At 33.1% G+C, this 12,306-nt stretch overlaps 1 protein-coding gene across 7 annotated transcripts in view; it reads left to right on the forward strand.

Annotated features, from left to right (window-relative positions):
• Wdr62 (WD repeat domain 62) overlaps positions 1 to 12,306 on the forward strand; it is a 439,571-nt gene that overhangs the window by 364,835 nt on the left and 62,430 nt on the right. For all 7 annotated transcript variants that reach the window (XM_081728141.1, XM_081728142.1, XM_081728146.1 and 4 more), the window contains 7 exons: positions 1,609 to 1,744; positions 2,561 to 2,761; positions 3,035 to 3,216; positions 4,577 to 4,730; positions 8,914 to 9,048; positions 10,083 to 10,283; positions 11,949 to 12,217. In XM_081728141.1, the coding sequence (XP_081584267.1) occupies positions 1,609 to 1,744; positions 2,561 to 2,761; positions 3,035 to 3,216; positions 4,577 to 4,730; positions 8,914 to 9,048; positions 10,083 to 10,283; positions 11,949 to 12,217 (1,278 nt within the window). The remainder of the gene's footprint in view (positions 1 to 1,608; positions 1,745 to 2,560; positions 2,762 to 3,034; positions 3,217 to 4,576; positions 4,731 to 8,913; positions 9,049 to 10,082; positions 10,284 to 11,948; positions 12,218 to 12,306) is intronic.

Below are 12,306 nucleotides of genomic sequence, written 5' to 3' on the forward strand. Positions count from 1 at the left end.
GCTCTCTGTGGCTTATCGTTGGGCTTAATTTCTTGGAACAATTGCACCTGATACGCGCGCAAACGTAATCATTTGTGTACCACACCGTGTACTGTTGACTGGAATTGTCAATTGCGTGCTCGCTGCACGATTTGACTTCTTCGGGACTACGTGAGAAACACTCTCTTATTGCTTCCACATTTTCTTCTGACACACGCGATTTACCACCGCTGTGTTGTTTCACTACACTACCGTTGATAAAAATTGATCCTTCCACGCCTGGATACTGTTGCGTGATGGAGGATTCTTGTAGTAAACACGTCGAAAGTTTCGTTGAACTTGAATAACACTTTTTGTCTGCAAACCACCACACGCATTGCGTCTTTTCGACTGCTAACGCTATTTCTGTTTATCTGCGATACTAGCGCCGTCACCGGTAGTTGTTCAAATATGAAAATTTGCTGAATAAAACTGAGTTTTCCTTCAATATGATTTTTTTTTTCTGTATCTCTGACCATATTAAAACTATACACTTTTAAAAACCGTCAGTCCCATTCCGGACACCCTGTAATTTCATTTTTCATATCCACTTCGGGATCCCGTCTAATCTATGAATACATATGAATTCAGAACTTGTTTCTTATTCCTCGACTGACTGTATCTTCCGAATCCCTTGACTTGAACTTCAGGAACATTGCTAATTCATAGCTTTTACGTGCGATAAAGATTTAACGAAGGTTAATGTAAGTATAACATTGGATTTGCGTTATAACACAGCCTTGCTAGGAATTTTACATTAGGCATATTTATTGTCCTAGGAAGTTAGTAGGAAACCTAGAAAATATTATAAATAGCATCTCCTAAAGGCGTCAAACATTGTATAATCTGCGAGTATTACACAAAAACTGCATGCCCGTTTTTTTTAATTTTATTTATTTGTAGGGTGTTAAGCTTCAGCCTGTGAGAGTTTTTATTATAATTAGTCTTTGGTAAATTATCCACTAAGAGAATACGAGGTTGTGTTATTGTGTTAACATGTTTGTTTTGGGCCACCATACGTATAGACATATCAATATTAGTGTTTGGGAGCTTTTGGTTTACAAAACACTAACCTATCATTAATTTGTGGAAATTATAGGTGATGGAGAGAGTGGAGGAAGTTTCGTATGACCCGTCGGACTTACTCATGAAATTTATTATTTGGAGAATGTGAATTTGTCGTTCACTTGCATGAATTTAATATAAGTTAGACAAAGGTGTAACATGATACTGCAGTTAAAGGCAGATGAATTAGCTATTACATGTAAAAGTTTAGTTCCGTCAGTGCAGTTGCAATGTTTTTAGAATTAAAATAGAATCCTAATACTAAATTGTCTTCTAAAACAAAATTCGCTTTCCAGAGTTAAAGAAAAGTCGAATAAACCATATTCAAACTCGTCATTTAGAGCAGGTCACGAGTTCAGTTAGAACTTGAATCTTACCGTGTTAGTTATATAACTAGCTAGCACTGTAAATTGTGTAACCAGCAAAATACATAAACATTCCTTTTAGTATCGATAGTATTGTTTCAAGTAAATAATATATCAGTTTCGTACTGTCCTTTCTTAATATTAATTCTCTTATTTTCAGTCATATGTCTTCACATCCAAACAATGCCAAGTATCCTGACGCTATTGCCATTACGTATGACGGACAAAACCATAAAGTTACCTGTGTCTACAATGATCACAGTTTGTATGTGTGGGACGTACGAGACATCAAAAGGGTAAGATATACTTCATAATACTTAGTTTCCTTTTATATTCGTGATAACTGATAAATACATCCTACATTGTTCTCTTTTAGCAGAATATTTAATGCACCTACCTGTAACGTGCACATTCCCGGTTTAGGAACAACAATTTTTAGTGTTGTCATGAGACAAGTGTGGAGCTATTTGAATTAAAAAATAACTAGAGATAATTGTGTTGAAAGTCAGTACGCTAACAGCACATTACTCAAGTGAGCACAATCTAACTGATCATAACACGTCACGGCATGTAGCTTAGTCTTAATTTACGCATGATAACTCTGAAATGACTAAAACTCGAAAACTGACTTACCAGTGAAAGATAACCACGTGCTTATACGAGTTTCATATATATATATATATATATATATATATATATATATATATATATATATATATATTTTTAAAGATTCGAATACGATATTTGATATCAGATACCTGGGTACTATACATTATGTATGTATTATGAGATATCCAATATCCGGTTTTAAAATAACAATGTATCGTATTAAATTTGATATTCATTTAAAAGTATGAATAGGTCCAGGCTTAGCAAATATGATAATAAAGTGAATTTGGGACATAAATTTATGAGTTCCTTTTTAATAATGTTGTTGATAAAATTTAGATGTGATTATATTCCTCCTATTATTTGGACATTAGTTTTTTAATCTAGTTTATCTATTTATTTAGGTATTTTATTCCTTGGAACAAAGTCGCATGTGTTTCTGTAGCATTTTAAAGGATTTTATCAGTCATGATATGATTCTACAATACATTCTTTATTTTCAGGTCGGAAAATCCCATTCTTTCTTGTTCCACTCGGCGTGTATTTGGGGAGTGGAAATGTATCCTAATCTGGGAGAAGATAGTAAACCGTTGATGCCACCTGGAAGCTTTGTTACTTGTTCCAGTGATGATACTATCCGAGTATGGAATTTGGATCCAAATATGCCAAATAACACACTATATAAAAGGAATATATACAGTAATGTAAGTTATAATAGTTAATTTCTAATTTTTCTGGTTCAGTAATCTATATGAATGTAACAAATGCAAGTTTAAACAAAAGTGATGGCTGACGAGAGAATTTTGCTGAAACACGTAAAATAACACAGTATAATTATTCTTGATTTTTTTAAACAAGCCTGTTGAGTTTGAATTTCACCCTTCTTACCAGAACTTAACAACATACCCATTGTATAATCACTGTTAAAATGATTAATACTAACGGAAGTTATAGTTCTGTGTTACGTTTCGTTTCAGGAACTGTTGAAAGTTCTGTATGTGGATCCTGACTTAACGTATCTAAAGGATCTGGATTTGTCAACTGCAGGTGCCACAGAAAAGACTGATACATCATATGATGGCAGAAATGGTGTTCGCTCAATCCGAATTAGTCCGGACGGAAAACATCTAGCATCTGGAGATCGAGCAGGAAATATAAGGTAAATTTGGTGCAATAAGTGTTTTATTATTAATGGTAATAATAACGGTATATCATTGTATTCATCTTAATCATCAGTATTTTCATTGATTTTCATTTTGCTTAAGGCTCTTCCCAAAACACTTTTTTTTTTTTTTTTTTTTTTTTTTTTTTTTTTTTTTTTTTTTTTTTTTTTTAGTGAATTACTTACAGTGAAGAATATTAAGAAATGTAGAAGCTGAGTCAGGTAGTATCTACAAAACAGTATTATATGAACTGATAATTGTTTTCAAGACCCTCTGTGTAGTGCATAAATTTAGGTGTCCAACAATAATTATAACGTCATACAGCACACTCAAATTTCTCATTTATAAGAAGGTTTGGAAACAATGATTAGTGTAAACAATATCATTTTGTAGATATACTTGGCTTACTTCCTACGGGTTTCGTATTCTTAATTATCTTCAATTTATTCACTAAAATTAAAAAAAAAAAAAAAAAAAAAAAAGTGATGGTAAGCTTCGCAAAGAGACGTGCGAGGTCAATTACAGTCGTCCTAACAATTTCTGTTAAGAGATCAAAAAGTTTGCTTTTTCTTCTTTCCTCGGCAGATTCAGGCTACATTAATCAAGATAAACGTAGCATCATGTAAAACATTACTTTACAATAATTTCTTGGTTATATAGATATTAATGAAAGAGGAAACAACCGATTTTTTAACACGCCAGATCCTCTGTAGATGTGAATTCAATAACGCACAAAGAGTGAAAAAACGACTGACTGGATCGGGACTCGAACTGGGACATCCGGCTTACTGTGCCAATGCGTTAACCACTATGCCACCCAGTCCGCTTACTGGAACAGCCACTCACTCTCGAGGTCGGTGCTCTCCACTCGAACCACGTGGGTTGTACCATAGACCACTGCTGTGCTTGTACAATCCCTGTATCTATATACTGAGCACCGACCTCGAGAATGAAAGAATGAGTGGTTGTTCTGGGAAGCGGACTGGGTGGCGTAGTGGTTAACACATTCGTACGGTATACCGGACATCCCAGGTTCGAGTCAGTCACTTTTTCACTCTTTGTGCGTTCTTGATAATAGTTTACGTGCTAAGTATATTCCATTTATTCCAAGTTGTGCAACTTGTCCGTACCTGTATTTTAAGCTGTATCTTTAGTTTGAGTATTTTTTCTTTCTTCATGTTGTTGAACTTTTAGGTTCGAAAGAGTGCAAGAAATTGTCTTTGCATCAAATTATTACAGTTGTAAACAGTTTAATCTGTGCGTTGTATGAAAACTGTGTGTATAATGTTGTGTATACTATATAGTAATATGTACCAATGCCGTCCTTTTTTTTTTTTCTTTTTTTTTTTCTTTAAGGATTCACGAACTTCAGTTTCTTGATGAACTTTGTCGAATCGAAGCGCATGATGCAGAAGTTCTGTGCCTTGAATATACCAAGCACGAGAGTGGACATAAATTTCTTGCGTCAGCATCACGGGATAGACTTATCCATGTCTTCAGCGTTGATGAGGTATGTGATAAGCTAAACTAATAAATATATATATATATATATATATATATATATATATATATATATATATATATATATATATATATATATTAACGGAAACAAAAATAATCATGGTCCGAGTGGTGGTAGACTAATGGTTAGTATACTTGTTTTGCAGTCAGGAGGATCCGGGTTCGAATTTTTACGGCTGGCTATCCTGACAGTTTTTTTCAGGCTCTTTCGTGAGTCTTGCCAGGCGAACGTCGTAATGGCACCTTTAAATGTATGTCACGCCTATCATTTTATTTCTCATTGTTCGTGGTGATTGTTAGTGATTCCAATATGCATTGGTCTCGCAGGTTATATGTGAAAGTAAATAAAAATAATAGTGTATTATTATTATTATTATTATCATTATTGATTAGAGATGCAAGGGCTCGGAAAAAAACCGGCTTTTTTGGAAAAAAACTCGGTTTTTTCTGCTTTGCTTTTTTGCTTGGGAAATTTTGGGCTTTTTTCAAAATACTGCTTTAAATTGTTAAAATAAACTTTGTATCACTTCTCTATAACACAATAAATCATTTAATTAGTGGTTGATGCTGATAATAATATAAAACATCGAAAATAAACTATGAATTTCGAAAAAAATATTTCAAACAATTTTTCTTCAACATATTTACATTATGAATTCCACAGGATTAACCAATGTATATAATAAGAATTTTTTAACCTCTTATATACAAAAGTAAGCAGAGTTGGCAAGAGCCGTGGTTGTTTTTGAAAATGCCAAAAACCCGTTTTTGGGGGGATGTTTAAACCAGGCTTTTTTGGTTTAAACCAGGCTTTTTTGACTTAGATTTTTTGCTTTATGTATTTATATTACATATTCACAGAAATAAGTTTGTTTCGCCTTGATGTTATTATGCAACAGGTGGGTTATGCCGGAAGAACTCCCATAAGCTTAAAGAAGTGCGGTCAGTAAATTTCTTAAGTTGAAAATCTCCCGCCCTAGTCATTGGGAAAATCCCGTCATTACTTGAAATGTAAGACAATAACGGGAAAATCCTGTTATTGCTTTGCATGTAAAATTTAAAGGTCAACGCACCATAATCAGTACGCTAAAACTGAGGTATTAAATTACAAATTTAGTACCGGTACGTAGATATCATTGAAAGTCCAATCCAAGCTAATGTTGGAAGCTACGTAGGCAATCGATAAATTTTGCCAATTTCTATCAATATATTTAAGCAATATTGGCTTCTTTATAAAACAACACGCATTTAGGCATGCAGAAATATACAATTTGGTTTGTTTCGTATATTTAGGCTTAACATCCTTACGAAATACCGAGGTTATCAAGGAGAAGACTTTCGCTTAAACTGACATCCGAACCGCTACTTAGGTTACGCATGAAAGAAGGTTTGTGGTTCGACCGAGAATTGAACATGGGACACCTTGATTAAAAGGTGAAAGGGAAATAAAACTATTGTAGGTGGTTTGATATCTGAAAACGTCACCATGAAGTTCACACGATTCGAATTTTTCATTCTTTTTATTTTTGTGGTTTAAACCAGTTATTAAAAAAAAAAAAAGTTGGTGTAAACCAGCCAACCCTAAAAGTAAACACTTCTTTTAAAAGAATACACAAATAACTAGCAAAATAGTATGTAGTATTTTTACTTCAAAATATTCCATACCCTCTTTTTGAAACAAAATAAAATTAAAATAAAACATAAGAGAAATACTTAGATTTATATGATACACTTAAAGGCTGCACATCTAGAGCTTTTGGTGCTGTATATTCTTGAAATTCTACAGTTAAGTTTTATAGAACCACCATCACAGTTTACCCAATCCTCAAGTTTTCTGAATTTTTAACAAGAGAGATTCAACATATCATTACGGAACTCCCCCACAAAAAAAAAAAAAAAAAAAAAAAAAAAAAAAAAAAAAAAAAAAAAAGACTACGGAATATATTTAAGTTAAGCTAAATACAACTGCACAACAAACATGACTGAGTGATTAGCTTTTGCGCTTCTATCGGGAAGTCCGGGATTCAACCAGCATTCGACCATTCTGACAAAGCTTTTCTTCATTCCATCTGTGAATGTAGAAATAGTGCGTGTACTGTGAGTTGGGCGACTTCCTTTTTTATTGTCTTTAAATCGTTATTATTACTAATTACCAGCAGTGACGGTTTTGCGAAGGTTAAGGAGGCGGTGTTTTGGACTGAAGCCCGTTCCCCAAAGTTACGGAATGTCTGCAACAAACGAAATATCTATTATTTATGCCTTTACTCATATACTTTAAGCTCCCGTCAAATAAAAAATACGAATGTTTAAAAAAACTAAACATTAGTAAGAAAGCCTTCCCAAAATACTTTTCTAAATCCGCCACGGATTCTCAGTATAAAATGATTTTTAAAGTTGTATCCGGAAGATTATTGCTAAACATATAAACGAAACGAAATATTAGTTATGCCTGTACTCATAAACTTCAAGCACTTCCCAAATAAAATTAGGACTTTTTAGGAAACGAAACTATCAGAAAAACCCCTCCTAAAGTACTTTTCTAAATCCGCTACTGATTATTTGTATAAATTGGTATTCAAGGTTGTGTCCGGAAAATTATTGCTAAATCACTTCACAGCTACAGTATAACAGAAACGTGAAGTACGGTTTGACGGATATATTGAAAAACGTACACTTTGACGGATAAATAGAAAAACGGACAAGTTTAACTTTTGCGCTAGAAGCTAGAATACTAAAAGCTCTTAGAAATGAAACACGGATGACAAACTAGAGAAGAAAAAAGATGTCGATAACTCAAAAGTTAAAATAAAGTTAAATAGCCTCTAAAATTACCCTCAAATACTACATTCTTCATGTTAGCTTTAATTCGTAAAACATGTGCTCCATCCATCTTGATGGTGAATTTCAGAGCGAAATATCACATTCAGGTCATGGAATTCTTATCTAACTATAGAATATACTATACGAAAGCTATTTAGATAGAAAAATCATGAAGTTGAAAAAAGCCAAAATTTCCAAAATTCTCGTTTTTTTTCCCAAAAAAAGCCGGCTTTTTATGTGAAAAAAACCATCGATTCAAAAAAGCCGGCTTTTTTGCATCTCTATTATTGATATGCACATTATTTCATAGCATATAGTTTGTTTTTTTAACTGACGAATATCATTTGTTTATAGAATTTTTAACTCAAGTCTTACTTCCATGTGGTTTGTGGCAAATGATCAAGAACGGACGCGAAATTTATGGGATTATATTTATAAGTTTCAATTCATCCTGGGTAATCCAGGCAACGTCTCAAGAAAACACCAAATATCCACCAGTGTATCCTAGAATTGGAATATACTTTTAAATTTTTGAAGGGGGATTGAAGAATGAATGAAGTTAAAAGTAAATGTTAGTGGTAATACGCATAAAACGTAAAATTATTAAATTACATTATCATTAATGAAACGAAAGAAAGCACATAACATCTGACCTTTAGAGAAAATGTAGACAATTCCGCCTTATTCCTGTAAATGAACTCGAACACGTCGTTTCGTGTTAACGGCTGTCAAACGTAATGTTTCCTGGCTAATGTTCGCAGTTTTAATCGTGATGTTCTCTTCAACATTTCCAGGGTGGTTGGATTATTTCTGTACACACATCGATTCAGGTAGCCCAGTAGAGGAAAGTCAGGTCTAGAGACCTCGAGGTCATAACTGCTTTGAAATAACCCTTTTGTGTATATATATATATAATATAAACCAACAATGAAGGTCACATTGTCATATAATGTATGGCATGTTTCCTTATCCTGTTCATAATAACCCTGTGTGAATTCAATATCGTCCAACCTTTTAAGAAATTCCATTGATGAGGTTGTTATCTAACGATAAAAACCCAAGTCACCACACCGTATTAACGCTTAAGGTACACTAATGAATATTTGCTGTTTTCCTAAGTTGACAGGATCGTAAGATACCCTCAGTTTTTCACATAGATTTTGACCGTCATAGGATACAAATTTTAAAACAGTAACATGTCTAGGCCACGATCCACCCATGAAAAATCACCAAAATCTGTGCATCGGTCTAAGAAAGGTCCGCGGACAAACATCGTTACATACATTTTTATATGTACAGACGCTGCTGATTGTTTTGTATACTAGATGCATAAACTTCTCTTCTGTTTACAGGAATACAATTTCCTTCAAACACTGGATGATCATTCATCGTCAATAACAGCTGTACGATTTCTCAATACTCATGGACAATTACAAATGGTATCCTGTGGAGCTGACAAGTCGATAATATTCAGACAGTTACAGTGTGTAAGTATTTATATGTGAATGGTGATGTATAATGCTAACTGTAATTTTCCAAAGTTTTCTAAGTGTAATTCTAGTACGATAACAATTCAGATATAATTTTAATAATGCTGTTTTTTGTCAGTATTGAAGTTTTTGGAGATATTTATACAGTATTTTCCTTATTTTCGAGACTGATATATTATAAAAAGTTAAAAGACTGCATGGTAACACTTTTTACATTAGAACTAATAAAACATTCACCGTGAAAGCGTTGAATTATGTCCTTTCACTGCAATATTTCATTTTATTAATGGAAATAACCTCTAGTAGTGGTATTCAGAATAACCAGTCAACTGCTTGTGATTACATTCTATAAGCATGAGTGCCACAAACCGGCTGGTAGGCTCTGGTCCTCTAAGGACTATTAAGTTTTAGCTTAGATCTAGTCTATATTACCGATAACCAGAAACATCTACTAACCACTATTCGCTTCAGGGAACATCTGCTGAAGTAATGAACTAAAATGTATTAGGAAACTTGCGAGAATGGAATTAAGTCATCTTGGGCAGCCTACCATTTCCAAATTATAAGTAGTCAGTATTGCAAATATCGTAACAAAATAAATAAATAAATAAATAAAATAAAGTAAATAAATAAATAATAATTAGATTTCTTCGGAATTCTAGTATCCAGCTATCAGCGATTAAAGCTAGTGGTAGAACGTTTACTTCCATTGTTAGCTGAGGCTGTGTTATCCAGATTTAGTTTTGATTTTTAATGAAATAAGATTCATAAGGAAATAATTCAAGCCAGATTTAGTTTTGATTTTTAATGAAATAAGATTCATAAGGAAATAATTCAAGACTTCTAAGGTAAACTGTTTCACTAATATTAATATATTAATTGAAGAATGTATCCATATTTATTCCAGAGTATACTATGAAACTGTTATATACATGAGTAAAGCGCATTATCAGTCTTTCATCTGGTACCTCGCTTGTCCACATTATTCTTTTCTGTAGTAATAATTTAAATATATATAATATTTTTTTCAGAATGCACAAAATCAGTGGCAATTTGCCAGAGGCCATAATGCTGCGGGGAAGACAACTTTGTACGATATGGAAGTGGATTCTGGTCAGAAACATGTCTTGACTGCATGCCAAGATCGAAATATCAGGGTATACAATGTTAATAGCGGAAAACATAGTAAAACTTTCAAAGGTTCTATTGGAGAAGATGGATCTCTCATCAAGGTACTATTTCTTATGTTTCAGTAAATTTTGCTACTGTCTTTGTGGTAATAAAAAATAATAAGACGTCAAATAACGCCATTTGTAACACTATTGCAGGGAATCTTCAACATACAATGATCCATTTCGATTTTTATATATATATGTGCGCCTCGCCAGTTCAGTGAAATATTTACGAACCCCCGAATGAATGATCTCCCGAACGTTGGCATTTTGTGTAAGTGTTCTTATTGGAGGTAACTCCTCTGTGCAGTAAATGTAACTCAAACCTAGAATAAATGGAAGCAGCAGAAATGGGCCTGAGCAAATGTAATGGATTTCTTTTTCGTCTTATTTCAAGTTCTTTACATAATAAAAATGAGATTACGGCAATCTGAAATTCGGTATTATTATACACTTTTTGACAGTTTGATAAAAACAGTCTTGATATGTTTTTCATCAGTAGATTTTAGTATAGGTATTATTATATAAATAGTGCAAGTTTTACTAATAATCGAACTAGTTTAATACATGTTTACATCTGTTCAGTGGAAAGTGAGGTGGCTAATTATATATAATATAAAACCTATATAGCCTATTACAATTTCTGTTACAGTAAATAGCAAGAGAGAGAGCTTTCTTGTTTAAAATGCTTGCATTTGTCCATTTCGAAGTCGGAATTTTCGTATTTAAAGTCAGTAATTTGGATCTCAAAACTAGTTTGCATTCCTAATATTATTCTTTCTGTGATCAGCAATCCATGTTTTATATTCTCGGTACCATTATTATTATTATTATTATTATTATTATTATTATTATTATTTTACTTATTTATTTATTTTTCTTTCTTTCGCGCTGCCGCGTTGGGTTTCGAAATCGCAACCCATCCGTAGATATCGTGATAGTAGAAGTAAGTCGTTCTAGGTGCTGGTTGAGCTGTGCAGACAGTATTTATTTATCAGTAATATTTATTTATTTATTTATTTTAAATCTATTACTATTCTCTTCAGTGTTCAACTAGTCCTGTCATCTAAGCTTGTTTTCCACCCACTAGTCCTCTTCTCTTACCATGAATTCTGTATGCCATCTTTACCCTCGACATTTTTGTTTTCAATATACCTAATATACTGGAAATCTTAAATACATTTTCTGAAATTAACCCTATACCCACAATTTGCCCTCTCTGAAAATTAGAGACTCTCATTTGTGCACAACCAACTTCTGGTATACACGTACACTATACTATACTACAGAGACTTGTTTACACTCACTTTACCCAAAACAAGACAGCCACATTGCATGAATGTTCAGTGTTACTAACTCTCGAAGATTTATTTGTTCCAGTACTTGGACGGTTCCATTATTTTGATAACTATATGTATTTGTGTAAGGAAAGTCATCTTCCCGTGCTATGTTATTAAAAAGATAAGTGAAAAGACTAATTATGTTGATTGCATCTGTAACAATTTTTGTTAAAGATTTCGACCACTTTGCTATTGCCAAAATAGTTCAGAAAAACTGTTATAGATAACAAGTTAGTGTTTTAACTCATTTTTAAAATAATTTGATTAAAAATGCGTAAATTTCAGTCTTTAAGCTAGTCTCCATGTCGTTCTTTAAATTACCTATGAATGTATTGTATTTCGTCTGTCTTAATTTACAACTTCATTATGTGTTTTTTTCTTTTAGGTTGTGCTGGACAACAGCGGTATTTATACTGCAACTAGTTGCACTGATAAAACGCTGTGTATATATGATTATTATTCAGGCGAATGCATGGCAACTATGTTTGGACATTCAGAATTAGTGACTGGATTAAGATTCACTAATGATTGTCGGCATCTAATATCTGCTTCTGGTGATGGTTGCATCTTCATCTGGCGAATTCCTCATGATATGACAGTTACAATGCATGCAAGATTAGCCCAACAAGCCGCTCGAGCTGCCAAAGATAACAGGTAATTCTATAAATAGCTGTAAGTATAAAGTATGTTGTTCAAAAAGTTCACGACGAATTTAAGACGATATTCCAGTTTTTCTTTTGATT

The sequence above is a fragment of the Thermobia domestica genome, chromosome 10 (assembly GCF_964235325.1).
Source record: "Thermobia domestica chromosome 10, izTheDome1.hap1.1, whole genome shotgun sequence".
In the NCBI taxonomy this organism is placed as follows: domain Eukaryota; kingdom Metazoa; phylum Arthropoda; class Insecta; order Zygentoma; family Lepismatidae; genus Thermobia; species Thermobia domestica.